Genomic DNA, 16,404 nt, shown 5'->3' with positions numbered 1-16,404 from the left:
GGCTTCCCCCTGCCCCGCGACGGCATGCAGTGTGGGCCTAACGCAGGCGAGATTCTGTGCAGCGTCAGGGGTCTTGGCTGGAAGGGTGTGGAGGGCCTGGGACCGGGGCTCCCGAGGAGGAGGGGGCAGAGGAAGGGGGTGGGGGCGGGCTCTCGGCCCCCAGGCCTGACTCCAGCCGAGGGACGCGTGCTCCGTGGGGGCTGCTGGGCTCCAGTGGGTCTCTGAGGGGCGGCTTGCAGACCCAGCAGGCTCGCCCTCTCAGCCGAGCGACTCCTGGGGCTCACCTGCTGCCCATCGTCCGCCCCGGCGCCCCGCCTCCTGCTGCTAGGGCCCCGTGGGCAGGCGCTGTACCCACTCGGGGCTGCCGGGAGCTCTGTGTGGACGTGAATCCTGCTGCGCACTTAGGTGGAAAGAGACCCTCGTCTGTTGCGCGTTGGCCCTCCCGTCCAGCATCTCTGGTCTCTGCTCCCCGCACACGGTGCTTCCTGTCTCGCCGGCTTTCGCTGTCTTCCCATTTGTCTCCTGGTGATCTGCCCTGCGCTCCACTCTTCTGTCTCCTATCAGCAAGAATTTAAGGATTCCCTTTGTTTTCCTCTGTCAGCTGTTCTGGTTCTCTTTTTGGCTGATTTTTTTAATGACTCCCCTGGGAGCTAAAGAATCCGCCTGCAATGCTGGAGACCTGGGTTCGATTCCTGGGTTGGGAAGATCCCCTGGAGAAGGGAAAGGCTACCCACTCCACTGTTCTGGCCTGGAGAATTCCGTGGACTGTATAGTCCAGGGGGTCGCAAAGAGTCGGGCACGACTGAGCGACTTTCACTCCCTCTTCCCTCCTTCCTGGGAGTTACCCAAGGCGCTCGGCTTCTTTGGCTTAGATGAGACCATCGCCTCAGCTCGAAGGCTGCAAAAGCAGAACAGCCTGATGGAGGGTCCCCGCTCCCCTCGCTCAGTGCCTACGAGTTTTTCTTCTGCACGTTGTGAGCTCACGAGTCGTCACTGGTGTTACTGTGCTTTCAGTGGCTCGTCCCACACTCACTCTTTCAGACGCAGTTCATTTCTTCTGGAAACTTCTGTGCTTCCATCCGGGGTCACGGTCCTTCATTTCAGAGACTGTCCTGGAGTGGTTCTCTTAGGGACAACTTCCCCAGGCTTCATCTCCGGTGATTTCAGTCACAGGTACTCACTGAGCAGAGGTTCAGGGCGGTGGTCCCTCCCCTCGGTGCTTCAGAGGGGCCGTCCTGCTGTCTGCCAGCTTCCGCTTCCTCCTGCTCAAGGGGGCGGTCCTGCCCAGAGGCAGTCCTGCCCGGAGGCTCCAGTCCCCGAGCACCTGCTTCACGCACTTTGTGCCCATTTACACGAGGGGCACAGCCGGGGGCCCGGACGCCAGGGCCTTTGTCCCTCTGGGCTGGAGGACCACGTGGCTTCTTAGAACAAGACGCTCACGGAAGCCCGTGCGCAGTGAGCTGACTTTAGGGCATCCTCAACGTCTCCCCAAGACCATCTCGCAAATCAGCACTCCTCTCAGCAGGCCTAAGACTCAGCTTCCGCCTCAGCCTGCCTGGCACTGGGTAGTATTGCTCACTTTAGCATTTTTCCGAGCCTTGGTAAGAAGTAAGACCTGCTTTTCTGGATTACAGGGTCTGTTGTTTTACACCAGTGGCCGCCTTTATCCGTGCAGCCCCTGGGTGGGTGCGGCAATCTCCGTTTGTTTCCCGCAGGTGAGAGGCTGGGGTGTGTGGTGTGTGTGTGTGCGTGTGTGCAATGAGTGTGGAGGGTGTGGGCTCACCCTGCGTTTCCCCCGCTCCCTAATGGCTCAGCAACGCCCCCCACCCCCGAAACCCACAATACACTCTTGGTGGCTCCAGGGTCGATTCTTACCCAGACCTGCCCTGAACGTCTCACGTGGGCCTGGACATTCCCAGAGGAAGGTCCTCCACGTGGAGAGCATCCCCAGGCAGTTTGTGGACGTCCCTGCCTGACTTCTGCTGCCCGCCCATCTGGGGTCCACCCTGCAGAGAGCTGAGGAAGCTGCCAGCTCTGAGAGCCTGGAGATCAGAGAGAAAGCCAGGCAGCCCTAAGTCCTTCCACCTTCGCCCTGGACCAGACGATGCTGAAGCTGTTCTGAAGCGTGTCCGTGCCGACACCTCGCAGGTTGATTAAAACGGGGGATCTCCAGCCCCTTGGCTGCACTGACTCCTCTGTGTTCCTTGTTAAATGGACCCCAGTCATGACATCCTTGTCATTCAGCTGACACTGGAAACTTCACTTCGATACGAATGAGCTGGATATATTTTCATTATTTTTTCCACGCACCTCTGCTCGCGGCCTGGGTGCCCCTCTGAGGGCACGGTGCGTCCCCGCGGGCACCCCAGCATGAATGTGGATGCCCCCTCCCCTCCACGGAAGCCTCTGGACCAGAGCCCTGCTGCCCCCCTTCTCTGATGGACGGATTCACTGGAAAGTCTTCACGGAGGAGAGAGGGGGCCTGTGGGCTGAAGCCGGGAGGTTCTGACATGGGGAGGCTGGGGCAGGGGCCCTGACTCCCGCTGGCAGACGCGGGCTGTGCTCTGAACTCGGACGCGAATTGCACGCACTTCCTTGGCGCCTTTCCGTCTTACTTACTAGTTCATAGCTTTTTGTGTTACTGAGTTCCCACAAAACCACAGCAATCAAACACTTCCCACTGTGGCCACTGGCTTTCTAAAAACTGAAACCATGTCCCTTCTCATTTTTTATTATCAATATATTTCTCAAGTTCTCTCCAAGTGTGGGTTTTCTAGGATCTTCCATGAATCTAGACATGACCAACCTAGATAGCTTATTAAAAAGTAGAGACCTTACTTTCCCGACAGAGGTCCGTCTAGTCAAAGCTGTGGTTTCTCCAGTGGTCATGTATGAATGTGAGAATTGGACCATAAAGAAAGCTGAGCACTGAAGAAGTGATGGTTTTGAACTGCAGTGTTGGAGAAGACTCTTGAGAGTCCCTTGGACTGCAAGGAGATCCAACCAGTCCATTCTAAAGGAAATCAGTCCTGAATAGTCATTGGAAGGACTGATGCTGAAGCTCCAATTCTTTGGCCACCTAATGCGAACAGCTGACTCATTGGAAAACATCCTGATGCTGGGAAAGATTGAGGGCAGGAGGAGAAGGGGACGACAGAGGATGAGATGGTTGGATGGTGTCACTGACTCAGTGAACATGAATTTGAGCAATTCCTGGAGACAGTGAAGGACAAGGAAGGCTGGTGTTCTGCCGTCCATGGGGTCACAAAGCGTCAGATACGACTTAGTTACTGAACAACAATAACACGAGCCTCTTAGTTAAATATCTTAATTTTTCAAAGGAGGAAACAGCTCTGAGAGAACCTCTGCTGGGTCTGGAGTCACAGAGCAAGAGTTCAAATGCCCAGCTGGTGTGGCCCCCAGCCTCAGCAGCGGTCTTCCTGCAGCCGGGCCCCCACCACGCAGCCGGGCCCCCACCACGCAGCCGGGCCCCCACCACACAGCCGGGCCCCCACCACGCAGCCGGGCCCGCACCCTGGGGCTCCTCCGGGCCCCCAGCCTCAGCAGCGGTCTTCCTGCAGCCAGGCCCCCACCACGCAGCTGGACCCCGACCCTGGGGCTCCTCTGGGCCCCCAGCCTCAGCAGCGGTCTTCCTGCAGGCGGGCCCCCACCACGCAGCTGGCTGTGAGGCCCGGGCTGCCCTGTTTGCCCAAGTGGGCCTGGGGCTCACGCACGAGCAGCCAGAGTGTAAATACGGTAAATATTTTATTTAGAACAGTCTTTGCCAGCTTGAAGGGCTCATTTCAATTCTATCTCTCCCTGTCACTCTGTCTTGCACAGCAAGGCGTGCCCGTGCACACACGCGCACACACACGCACGTGCTCACACGCCAGTGTCCCTGAGCCGCTGCTGTGCGCTCGGCGTCCCTCCCCCAGCTGACACTGTGACCGCCTTTGCCTCTGGAGCCGACACCCTCGCTCCTGAAATCCTCGGGAAGATTCCCTGGGAATCTCTTCCTCTGCCGGCCTGGCCTCTTCCAGAGCTTTTGTTTTGTTCACTTAAGAATAATGGCCTTTCTCAGTTTCCTGAATAAGTTAACGTCCGTAAAGCCTTAGAGGAGGAGCCGGTGACGATGAGGATGACACTGGAAAGCAGACGCGTTCTGTCTTCTTCTCCTGATCAGGCCCTTTTCTCACTTTATTTAATCACACTCGTTTTATCATTATACTCTCCTTCATCCCCACCCTAGTGCCATTTGCCTATCTTCCTTCCTTCAGGGAGAACCCATTCTAAAGAAACCGCCTGCAGTGAGGGAGACCCAGGCTCCATCCCTGGGTCGGGAAGATCCCCTGGAGAAGGGCGTGGTAACCCTCTCCAGTATTCTTGTCTGGAGAATCCCATGGACAGAGGAGCCTGGTGGGCTACAGTTCATGGGGTCGGAAAGAGTGGGCCACGACCGAGTGACCAACACTCACTCATTCTGAAGCGTTCAACGTGGCCTTGACTATGTGCGTATCCTTGAACGAAACAGCGTTACTGTACGTGCATTTATGTTTCAATTTATGTAAAGCTGTTAGCCTCTGGCTCTTTTTTGGCGCGCTGGTCCTCGTTGCTGAGTGCGGGCCTTCTCTAGCTGTGGCGAGCGGGGGCCACTTTAGCTGCGGTGTGTGGGCGTCTCCTCGCGGGGCCTTCTCTTGCTGCAGGGCACAGGCTCCAGTCTTCAGGGCCTTCCACAGTCATGGTGCTTGGGGTTTAGCTGCTCTGAGGCACATGGGATCTTCCCCGACCAGGGGTGGAAGCTGTGTCCCCTGCAAATGCACCCACTGTATCCTACGTGACTGTCCGTGCAGTCACAGACATCCAGGTGATGCGGTAGAAAATCAGGAGAAGCAGACGCTTTCCAGAACTGAGCATGACAGCTGACATGGCCTGCTTTCCTCACACAGGAGTGCAAGGCCCGCCCTCTGAATGCAGGGTGATTGTGGGGTTTCCCCGTGTTCCGTAGGAAGTGCCTTTTTGCTCCATGACGTTCGTTCTTAACGACCGACGCAGGAAGCACATGGATAAGGGTTCCTCATGGGGACAAAAGGCCCCTCGTGGCATGCTCACAGACCCCGGGGCCTGGCATGTCTTACGAGTCTCACGGCGGCTCACGTCTTCGGTCAAACACAGTCTGCTTAATTGGTGAATTGTTAGCAATGCACTGGCTTATTTGATGTAAATGTTACTGTGATAGAGATTATGTTGTGTTCCCTGAAACACTCTGCTGTGATTTCATGGATCCAGTGTATGTTCTGAGTTACTCTGCTTCATGCCGGACACTCCACCTGCAGTGGCTGGTATCTGCATCCACATGGGGACACCTGGGCGGAAGTTCACGTCGGGAGGCCAGTTCAAATGCAGGTGAGGACCAGCGAGCCTGAGTTTCCACGCCCGGCTGGGACCCCAGTGAGCACCCTTGGCTTTCTGGCTTTCTGCGCTGTTGCACATTCCTTCCTCTGTCCCTGCTGGGGTGTGAGCCGAGCCCGTGTCCTCTGTGGCAAAGGGACCGGCGTGTCAGCTATCAATTTCCACTGTGATGCTGCATAACAAACACTCCAAACGCAGCAACGGGGAGCAGTGGACATCTGTTTGTTGATTAGTGTTTGGGCTTATGGCGGGCAGGGCTTGGGGGGCTGTCTTCCTGCCCCAGCTATGTCTGGGCTGCCCAGCTGTAGGTTAACCTAGGGTGTTCTCTCGGGGGCGGGGAATGGACACCCCAGCTCTGAGCTCGTGCTCTGGACGGTACCCTCCCTGCGGCCGTCTGGGCCCCTTTCCTGTTAAAGTTCTCTCCCGCAGCAGCAGGCGGGCCAGCCCGTGGTCAGGAGGGGTGGGGGGAAGGCTTCAAATACTCTATTCCAAGGTGGTGTCCCAGGGAGACCCCAGCCCACCCGAGGATTCCACGGGGAGGAATTGATGCAGGTGCGGGTGGGTGACTGAGAAGCCCATGGGAGGCGGCGAGGAGGCGAGGGCGCGGCCCAGCCTCACCCCGACCTGGCCCGTTGGAGGAGCTGGAGCCGGGAGGAACGAGGCACCGGGGGAAATGTTTGCTTCTTCCTCTGCACCGTCCAGGAGGAAAGGCCAGCTGGGCACCCCCTACAGCTAATGCAGGCCAGCCCGGGGAGCCGACCTCGGGCCTGGCCTCCAGGGCCCTCAGACAAGGGTGCGGCAGGATCTGAGCGGCCCCTGCAGCCCAGGACACTGGCCTGGAGACGGGTGTGGGCTGGGCCTCTCCCAGGACAGGGTGGGGGCCCCTGGGGCGGCTGGGCCCCTCTCTGTCTCCCGTTCTCCTCCCAGGGGATCCAGAACCCCAGCCCCCTTCTCAGGCCTGTGGCCCCGAGCTGAGTTGACGGAGGGGTTGGCCTCACATGTGCGCTGTCTCCCTGCAGACCAGGGAGTCACCCCCCACCCCCAGGAGGCTGGCCCAGGGGGTCCTCATCACTCGCTCCAAAACCCCCAGGACCGTCTGCTCCCCATCTTCCTTCTCCCATGAACCTTGGAAACGGTGGACTTTCTGTGAGAGTCGTCATGTGGGCTCAGGGCTGGGGGTCACCGGGTCTTCCCGTGTCCCTGGGAAGTTCTGGACACTCATGTGGGCGCTAATGGCCTGTTTGCAGAGATGAGGCTTGTTTCAATCACGCTGGGCCTCTCCCCCGACGGGCGGGAGGCGCCTTATTAGCATCGCGGGTCTTGCCGACGCTCCTGCTGATTTAGTTTTATTTCTCTGTGCCTGCACGTCTGTGTCCTCAGAGTGACCGATGGCCCCTCCGTTAATAAGCAGAGCTTGTTCTGGGGCCGGAATGGCCGTCATGTGCCCCGGAGGCGGCCGCCCTGCGAGTGGTTGATTCGGAAAGTTTGTTTGCCTGAGTCAGTGGTTTGCCGCTCGTGTGTGTTTGCTGAGAGGAGTGGGAGGCAGCCGTGGGATCAGCGAGGCTGTCTCAGTGACTTCACGTGGAACCCACTCAGAAGCGGTTTCCTGGGCTGAAACCCACTGTGGGTCCAGCTGAAAACTCCAGAAACCATCTCCTCTAGTGCGGCTCAGGCAGGGCCTCGCTGCTCCCTGGGGTGGCGGGAAAGGGTGCTGGGTGGGTCTGGGGTGGGCAGGTATGGACCAGGGGCCTTCTGTGGGCTCGGCCACGCTGCCACAGCAGGAGCGAGTGGTTCTGGAAAGGGTCAGAGGTGAGGGCGTCTCCAAAGCCCGCCCCACGCCCCGCCTCCCCCCGCCCTCCCGTCTGTGCCTGCCCGTCTCTTCCCCACGTCCTGGAGGAGCCCCCGCCCCCAGCACGCCCTCCCGAGGGGTGGCCCGCAGTCCTGGGGGCATGCCTGGTGGGGGAGGCAGCCCCACGGGCATCTGTGCCTCCTGGCCTGGCCCCAGCTCTGATGGCGGAGGTGTGTCCGTCTCGGTGCCATCCCGGCCATGGGGACTGGCTGCTGGCCCTGTTCCTGCCCTGACCACTGACCACCCCTCCGTCCGTCCTGCCCCTGGGCTCTGGGCCTGCTGGCCGTAGGGGCGCCTTTTTCTCCATCAGCGCTGGGCAGGGGAGGAGCTGCTGTCAGCGGGCCCTCCCCATCGCCACTGCTCATGGAGGGGCGGCCAGGCTGCCTTGGGCCCCTCAGAGGGGCCATGCGGAAGGCAAGCTGAGATGCCCCCTGACCCACCCCAGAGCCACAGCCAGTCTGGAGCCCCATCCCAGCTGCACTGCATGGGCAAAAAGAAATACAATCTTCTAAAAGGTATGGTTGCAAAGGCTTAAACCGAATCCCTAAGAGCAAAGCAGAGCTGAGCAGAGCTTGCCATCTCTGCTTTGGTCTGGGATGGGTTGTCGGCGCCCCCGCCCTGTTCCGATTTGCTCTGTTCACATGAGCAGGTTGTGCTGTGAGTGGGGGGCCCTGTCCTCTCTCGGAGCTCGTGGGCTGGATGGTGAGGACCCGCGTCACCTGGGCTCCATGCTTGTTTCAGCTGCAGGCTGGACCGTGTCCCCCAGATTCACATGCTGGTGTTTGAACCCTGGAACTTCGGGAAGGGGCCCTGGATTCAGGTACAGCGAGGCCCTCGGGTGACTCTGATCCCACAGACTGAGTCCCTGTAAGAAGACAACCTCAGGACATAGACACAAGAGAGGGACACAGGAGGGCCCAGCCGTCTGAGGACAGAGGCTGCAGGGGAACCGGCGCCAAGACCCCTGAGCTCACGGCCTGCAGGGTGGTGGTCTGAGCCGCCCCACCGGCACGCCTGGTGGGCCTCGCGTGGAGATGGCCCCCATGCCTCAGGCGCCTTCCCGGGCGGATCTCTGCCTTGGCCAGCGGGCCTGCTCGGGGCTTTCGGGGGCGGGGGTGACGCGGGGTCCTGCTGCCCCCGGGGCCCTGAGGGTGTTCTGCCAGCGGCAGACGGGTCCCCGAGCCTCATCACCAGGCTCACAGGGACCCCCCCCCCCCTTGTCTTGGTCAGGTCCTCTGCCTCTTCCTGGCGGCCTGGCTGCCATCCACAAGACGACCTTCTGCAGGTCGCTGCTGAGATGGGGGACACACGGCCTCCCCTGCCCACGCTGCCAGCCTCTCCCGCTGAAGGAGCACGGCAGGACCCTGCCCTGCTTGGTCCATGCACAGTGGGGCCCCTGTTTGGCGAGGGCCTCCCGGGAGAGTCCATCTGTGGCTGCCAGAGTTCCCCCTCGATACCTGCTGGGGGGCCGTGGGCACGTGGGGGCCGGCCCTGGAGGAGGACCATCCCGCGTGGGCACAGCTCTTGGCTTTCTTGCCCTGGGAGGGAGGCTCTGGGTGAGGAAGCCACCCACCCCAGCCATGCCCGGCCCCCACCCTGGCCATGTCCTTCAGGATCCATGTTTGGAAGGCCTCCTTGGACACGAGGGGGACGCAGGGCCCCTGTAGTTGCTGCCCAGGGCTCCCGGCTGGTGGGAAGGCAGCTCATCCTGAAACGGTGTCCCCCCAACTCTGCCTGGATGAATCTGGGGACTCGGGGTCCCAGAGGTACCCCCCGAGCTGTCTTCAGAGGAGGGCAGATAAAGGAGCCACCGTCCCGGCCTGGCCAGTGTCGGGGGGACTGAGGGGCCACGGGGGCCGGGCTTACCTGGCCAGGCTCACCTGAGCCTCCTTCCGGGTCCCCGAAGCCACCAGGCATCCATGGCTCCTTCCCTGTCCTCCAGCAGCAGGAGGCCCCAGGCTGGTGGCGGGCGAGGGAGCGGCAGCCTGCCGGCCTTGACCGTTCTTCCATCCTGGGGCGGGGGGAGGGGCGGTGACACAGGACCCAGGGTCCCCTGGCATCTGGAGTTGGGAGCCCCAGCAGTCAGTGCCCGCTGACTCAGAGCCCTGGCAGTGGCCCCTTCCCTTCCTTCTGCGCAGCATGCGGGGTGGGGGAGAGAGGGGGCCGACACCTGAGGGGGTTCCGGGCCCTGGGCAGGCGGGTGCCATCTGCGGCCTGGCCGTGAGCAGCGCTCACCCCGCAGGCCCTTCCGCGGCCCCCTGGCCCGGCCCTCCCGTCCTGTCCTTGGGGCCCGGCTTGTCCCCGCCTGGGCTTTCCTGGCCAAATGGAGCCTGCGGCCCCTCCTGCCTTCAGCATCCAGGCTTCTCCCGAAGGTGCCAGGCCAGCCACTCACACAGTCTCCCTGCCCCCTTGATGGCCCTCAAGCCCATAAGCCCTCGAGCCAGCGCCCAGGAGCCTTGGTGGGTGAAGCCACTCAGGGCATGAGGGGACAGGCACCTGCCTCTGTGTTGCAGGTTCCTCCGCTGGCTCAGGCCCAGGCCCTGGACTCTGGGGTACCCTGGGTCCACGGGCAATACCCCTGTGCTGGCCCAGAGCCTGGAGAGCCACCTGGGCTGCTGCCCGCCACCCTCCAGCCTGGCATTTCACCTCGGCTCCCGAGTCTGTGGCCTGCCACCCACCCGCCTGGTGTTTCACCTTGGCTCCCGAGTCTGCGGCCCGCCACCCACCCGCCTGGCACGGTGGATGCTGTGTCTCACAGTGCCTGCAAGCTGGGTCACCCAGGACGGTGCCAGGGTTCCCTCCATCCACGCCGGGCATCTGGCTTCATCTCCGGAAGGCCCCGTGGCCCCTCCCAGTCCTCTCATTGCAGCCCTGGGTCCCCGACACCCGTTTGTCCTGCAGCCATCAGAGGTGATGGAGACGAGCCGCCGTCCTGACGGCGACGGGCGGGCGCCGACGTTACCCACTCGCAGCAGGAGACGTGCGCTCAGATCCCAACAAAAGGTCACATTTGCAAGAAGTAAAGAGGAAACACGGGTAATTGGTTCTGAAGCTGCTGGCTGATACCTCGCCCTGAGAGGCGTTCTGACGGACTTGAAGCCTTTTTGTTCAGGTAATTAAAAATGAGATTTCATTACATCATTAAAAATGAGGGCAGGCGAGCTGCTTTTTCAGATACTATAGCGTTGTCACAGGAGGTGCGTGGACCCAGTCATGCGGGGCGCTCAGCGTGTGAATAACGGACTCGTGGTCCCCGACCCTCTCGGGTCGGGTGGAGGCCGGTGGGGGGCTGCTCAGAGCTGTGGGGACCCCACCGTAGGGTCTGGGGAGGAAGCCCACCTGCACCTCCAAACGAGGCCTGAGCTGTCCTTCGTCCAGCCTGAGAGAAGACCCGCAGACCCGCTGGGAAGGCGTGTGGAGGACGAGTCTGGAGGCGCTCCCCTGGGCGCCCCTGTCCTTCCCTGGCCAGTGTGACCGACGCTGCCCATGGGCAGAGCGGAGGTGCACGTGGTCAGTTCAAGGACCAGGACCTGGCCTGGCCGTGTACCCAAGGTTCAGACACGGTGCCACACGTGGCCCACCTCATGACGGTCCCCTAGAAAATTGTGTGAGAGCTTTGTACCAGGAAATCCCACTGCTGATAAAACCCGAGGTGAAATGTCACACCTGAAAATAAAATTAGGCGTGTTCTGTGAGTCTTGTTTATTTGCATACTGTTCTTTTCTTTCAAGCTCGACTGCATTCGCAGGCACTTTCTTCAAAGCTGCGCGTGGCGGCTCCATGGAGGGCGGGGAGCGGAGCTGACTCTGGAGTTCGGGCTGATTTACGGTCTCCACGGCGGGAACTGGGTGCCGCCCGGGGGCTGGGCTTGCCGTGGCCACTCTGTGCCTTGCTGACCACCTTCCTGCTGGACCGGCCACACGAGGCCCCGCCTGTGTCCTGACGTCCGGCAGTGGGTCTCCCTCGTAAATCCCCTGACGAAGGGTCAGACACTTGCAAAGCCCACCGTCATCTTTTGATGAAGTATTTTTTTGTTGCTTAGAAGAAGAAAAATCACAATACTCCAGATCTTTATTTCTTAAAGCACATTTCTCGGTAAGCATAATTCTTCTCTAGGCCCATTTAGTCTGTAAACATAGCAATTGGTTTCCACCTGCATTTTAGGATTAAAACAATATGTACTGCTGTAGATATTTTTTGGCCTTAACAAAAATACTTATTAATTAAATTCCAATTTTATGTAAGAATAGAATTCTGTGCCAGAGGGATGGTGGTTATTTTAAACTTCCCTTCATAGTCTGGATTTCCAGGAATCTTATTTTTAACCAAACACCAGTGAAAAAAACAACCATTATATTGAAAGCTTCCTCCTATTATTTGCAATTTGTTTTCTTCAACCTGAGAGTGAAATCAGCTGAAAAATTTCAAGAAGATAGTAAATTCTGCAGAAAGATGTGTTGTTTTGGTCAGTACAAAAGCCCTGCAGAAATGAATCGTCGTTTTCTGATGATTTCTGGGGAGTGGCCGCTGGCTCCACTGACCGTGGACTGTGCACAGCCGTCCTGGTTTGTCTCGGGTCCGGGTTCTCCGTGAACTCTGATGACTGTGGACTGAAGCTGCCGACTGTTGGGCAGAGGCCTGAGACCCGCTCTCCGAACCTGAAGGCAGGCGGTCAACAGAAGCTCCGCCTTGCGGCCCAGACGCTCGGCACAGGAGGACGTGTCCGGTGACCCAGGGACCGTCTACTCAGCAGGGGCCAGCAGGAGCGGACCTGGGGGACACCGCAGGCAGGCCTGGTGGGAGCCGCCCCGGGCCTGTGCTCAGCCTCAAACCCGAGGGAAGCAGAAGTTGCCTGGAGGTCACAGCTGGAGGAGGGCATGGCAGCCCGTCCAGTGTTCCTGCCTGGAGAGCCCCACGGACAGAGGAGCCTGGTGGGCCACAGTCCAGGGGGCTACAGAGAGGCGGACATGACCGAGCAACTTAGCAGGCACCTGCGCACCTGGCTCAGCAAAAGGAGCTCACCTTGTCCTGCATCAGCTATTTGCAAAGCGGGGAAAACACAGGTGCCTTTTCCATGCTCACACATACCACCCCGAATTCCCCAAAGTTAGACTCTCAGGGGCCCCCATGCCGTGGCAGAGCCTAGCTGTGCCCGTCTGGATGGGCAGGGGGTCCATGCTCCCTGCGCAGCGCAGCGGGCATTGGGGCAGTGGCCCTCCTGGGGACGGCCTTGGACCAGGCCTCTGTGTCAACTGGCCCGGGGACCACCTGCACCGTCCCTGCCCCGTCCCTCACCCTCTGCTCTGACACGGACACGTCCAGACTTTGCCCCCTGACCCATGACCCTGCCACTGTCCAGAGCATCAGAGGGCCCCGCACACAGGCGGGCTCAGTGGCTGCGTCCCCTTGCCTGGCTCCCGGCCTGTGTTTCCCCCTTTCCCGAGGAAACACTGGAGCCAAGGCTGCAGCGTCGTGGGGGCCCCCGTGGGGCTTTAGCTCCCAGCTTGTAAGATTCCTGCCGCAGTGGAGGGGGGAGCAGGGCAGTGGGGGGGATGGTGGGGGGGGGGGGGACTCTGACCCCTGGAAGGAAAGAGTAGCTTTTCAAATCCACAAAGTGGAGCCAAATGAACAGGCTGCTACCCCAGGGACCTGGTGGGCGTGCAGAGGTCTGGAGGCAGGAGGTAGCCCTTTTCTCTCTCCCCCTGAACTCTTCCCAGGGATGCCCTTCAGGTGATGCTGGGCAGACCTGGAGGGGAAGGGAGGGGAGGAGAAAGTGGGGAGGAGGGGGAGGGGAAAGGGAGGGGAGGAGGGAGGGGAGGAGGAAGTGGGAGGAGGGGAGGGGGACGGGAGGAGGGGAGGGAGGGGAGGGGAGGAGGGGAGGGGAGGAGGATGCCTCTGGCAGCCCAGCATCCACCAGCCCCCAGGCCTCTGCATTCACCTACCTGGTCTCCCATGATTATGTTAATCATTTCAATGGGAAACAATCTTTGTGTTAATAAGACGCAGGTTTTTATACAGGAGAATCGAGTTAATTGACTACTTATATGAGAAAAACGCTGAGTCCTGATATCAAGTACATGATAAAACAGTGCCGTCTAGCCCTTGAGCTGGGCTTTTCTGTCTGGAGAGCCCGCCATGAATTATGGATTATGCTGATCCAGCCACGCCTGTCTGGGCAGGCTTCCTGTGACACAGCCACTGAGTTTTCATTTTGAGTCAGTTGTTGTCACTCACAAGTTTTAAGGAAAATCCTTATCGATTTTAATATCAGGGAAGTTATTTTTATTTTCCTGTGAGTCTAAAGGTCTGTTACAATCAGTTCTATGGTTCCGGTTCTTTTTCACTGGATCATTCGGGACGGGCAGCAGAGAGTGTTTTTGTGGAGAGAGCGGACCCGAGCCTCAGATCCCAGCAGGGTGCACACTCTCCAGGGAGGCGAGGAGACCCAGAAGCAGGGTCCTGGCCACGGGCAGAGGGTGGGGGCAGTGTCTCTCTTACGAGGGAGCTGACAAAGTCCTGCTGCGCGTTACTGAAGCCAGGTTCATTCACCTCTAAACCGGCTTTCCTTTTGTCCATCCCGTGGTCCTTGGAAGGTGAAAACAAGTGAAAGTGTTAGTCACTCGGTCGTGTTCAGTTCTTTCCGACCCCGTGGTCTGTAGCCCGCCAGGCTCCTCTGTCCATGGGGATTCTCCAGGCAAGAATACTGAGTGGGTTGCCATGCCCTGCTCCAGGGGGTCTTCCTGACCCAGGGACTGAGCCTGCATCTCCTGCCTTGGTGTGAGGATTCTTCACCATCTGGCCCCCAGGGGTTGCCTTCTGTCCACTCTGTGGTCCTTGGAACCCTAACCCAGTGTGCTGTTTCCCCGAAGCAGGTGGAACTCCCAGGCCCCAAGCAAACAGTGTGCCCTCGAGACACGCTCTGTGAAGTTGGCTGGTTTGGTTTTGGCGTCCTAGAGTCTCCCTCAGAACCCGTTTTGGCACGCCATCCTGAAGGTGCGTTAGAACCCACATCCGACCTCCCTCTGCAAGTGGGGCTTCCTCTCCAGCTCACGGGAATGTTTCAGATGGTGGTTAAACCCTGTCTCCAATGGAGGAGCCATGATGTGGTTGATGGCGGTAAACGGCGTGCCCGCCACCCGCAGCCCCACCCCGGAGGCGTAGCTCTGGGGGATTGAGTCCTGCCTCCTCCGACCCTGCAGCCGACTTCCAGTGAACGAGGGGCCTGCAGCCCTACTGGCAGGGATGACAGAGCCACATTCCGCTGGGTGACGGATTCCTAAAGGCGACGGCGTCGTCCGTGTCTCATTAGCGGAGAGGTTCATTCTCCTCATCGTCAAACGAAAGAGATTTTGAAGATTTTCGCTCATCTGGGGGTTTGCATCAGAAAAATTCTGTGGCTTATGAAGTCATTTGTGTCCCTGTTGCGACTGTATTCACAGGGGAAGGGTGACACAAAGGTCAGCTATAACTCCGCCGTTGCGTTCTAGCTCCGAAAAAAATGTAATATTGATCGATCAGAAAATGGAAAAGCAGACTGTTCGCGCCTGACTTGATCTTCTCCGACCTTTACCGCCATGTGAGTTTCACTCTGAAATGTTCTGCCTCCTGCTCAGAAGGTTGGTCCTGCTTAGTCTCCTGATTAGTTAACGCGCGGCCGGCCCCTCCCTGTGACGCAGCGCCGTTTCCCGTGGAACTGCCTCCTCGCTCCGTGGTGCTTCCTCTGCCACCCAGAGTGGCTCCTGCCGGACGCCAACGGGCTTGCTCGGAGCCCCAAAGCGTCGCATCAGCAGGCACTTGATGTTCCGCCGTCCTGTGTGCTCTGGAGTAAATCACTAAGGCGGGAGAGCCCTGCGTGCACGAGTGGCCACTGTGTGCCAGGGACGTGGGCCTCTCGGGAGAGCGGGCCGTGTGTGGGGAGAGCTGTCTGGGTGGGAGGTGGCGGTCAGGACCGGTCCCTGTGGGGACCATGTTGGCCTGGGCAGGGATGGGTGCTCCGGGGCCAACATGGGCTCCAAGGGTGTGGGGCTGCCCCGACGGGGCTCCCGAGTGCCGCCTGGGCATGGCTGCAGTCCACTCGTCCCTCGCCCTGTGCAGGGGGGGCAGCGTGCCCCCCCGGCCCTTCCTGGGGATGGGGACAGATGGCGTGCAGACTTCAGGGTTCAGAGAGGAGGCAGGCTGAGCCCAGGGTGCCAGCAGAAGTCAGGGCTCTGGGCAAGCTGAGGGGCCCTGCCCGGGGGGGAAAGAGGCCCCCGACGTCAGGTCCACCCAGAGCCTGCGACTCTGACCCGGTTTAGAAACAGGGCCTCGGTGGACGTGGTCAGCTTAAGACGAGGCTGTGGTGGGTGAGGGTCAGGCCTGAATCCAGCGGGACCAGCTCTTCTGAGGGGGAGGCCTGGACACAGTGTGGGGCGAAGCCACGTGAGGGCAGCAGGGCCACAGGAGATGCAGACGCCCCCAAGACGCCCCCAGGGAGCAGCCCTGCTTGCCTCTGTCTCCAGCTTCTGCACCCACTTCTGGCCCAGAACTGGGGACAGCATGTCGTGGACGGAGCCACCTGGGGTGTGGAGACGATCGCAGGCAGGACTCGGGGAGCAGAGGGGTCCTGGGCTGTCTGCCCCGGTGCCGGCGGGGAGGAGCCCCCCGAGGCTCTCCCCCACCTGCCCTCCCCTGTACCCCCTGGGCAGTGAGTGCCCGGCTGGGCCCATGGCGTAGTCTGCGCGGGCCACGGGACAGACCTGCCTCTGAGGCTGGGCCCCGCCTGGAGGGCAGAGCAGGAGGGAGAACCCAGGGCCCCGGCCTCTCCCCTGGGGAGATGTCACCCACGGCCCGTCTCCAGGGACTCACTTGCTGCAGGCTCTCGAGCTGTGCGAGTCAGACTGCATCCGCAGGGCTCCATGGTGAGGGGCTCCATGGTGAGGGGCTCCGTGGTGAGAGGCTCCATGGTGGGGGCTCCATGGTGAGGAGGCTTCATGGTTAGGGGCTCCGTGGTGAGGGGCTTCATGGTGAGGAGGTTCTGTGGTGAGGGGCTCCGTGGTGAGGGGCTCCGTGGTGAGGGGCTCCATGGTGAGGGGGCTCTGTGGTGTGGGGGCTCCATCGTGAGGGGCTCCGTGGTAAGGGGGCTCTGTGGTGTGGGGCTCCGTGGTGAG

At 60.2% G+C, this 16,404-nt stretch overlaps 1 protein-coding gene across 2 annotated transcripts; it reads right to left on the bottom strand.

Annotated features, from left to right (window-relative positions):
- Window positions 1–3,593: 3,593 nt before the first annotated feature.
- Window positions 3,594–16,197, bottom strand: LOC133233788 (uncharacterized). 2 transcript variants are annotated; one of them, XM_061393909.1, is made up of 4 exons: window positions 16,103–16,197; window positions 9,125–9,269; window positions 7,978–8,123; window positions 3,594–7,202 (listed from the first exon to the last, which is right to left on the bottom strand). In XM_061393909.1, the coding sequence occupies exons 1-4, from the start codon at window positions 16,138–16,140 to the stop codon at window positions 6,908–6,910; spliced, it is 624 nt and encodes a 207-aa protein (XP_061249893.1). In that variant the 5' UTR covers window positions 16,141–16,197; the 3' UTR covers window positions 3,594–6,907. The 2 variants fall into 2 exon arrangements, with proteins under 2 accessions (XP_061249893.1, XP_061249894.1); XM_061393910.1 differs by lacking the exon at window positions 3,594–7,202 and having other exon boundaries at window positions 7,266–8,123.
- Between the last annotated feature and the right edge of the window lie 207 nt (window positions 16,198–16,404).

Source organism: Bos javanicus, chromosome 20 (genome assembly GCF_032452875.1).
Source record: "Bos javanicus breed banteng chromosome 20, ARS-OSU_banteng_1.0, whole genome shotgun sequence".
Taxonomy (NCBI): Eukaryota; Metazoa; Chordata; class Mammalia; order Artiodactyla; family Bovidae; genus Bos; species Bos javanicus.
Note: the sequence above shows the minus strand (reverse complement) of the source record. Positions and strands in the feature narration are given on the sequence as shown.

Bases quoted from the DNA above. Each gene is read 5' to 3' on its own strand.
- LOC133233788 (XM_061393909.1), bottom strand. From the start codon at position 16,140: ATGCAGTCTGACTCGCACAGCTCGAGAGCCTGCAGCAA. The intron at 9,270-16,102 runs GTGAGTCCCTGG...CCCCCGCCCCAG, and splicing joins AGCTCGAGAGCCTGCAGCAA to GATGGAAGAACGGTCAAGGC. The intron at 8,124-9,124 runs GTAAGCCCGGCC...GTCTTCTTACAG, and splicing joins GCTCAGGTGAGCCTGGCCAG to GGACTCAGTCTGTGGGATCA.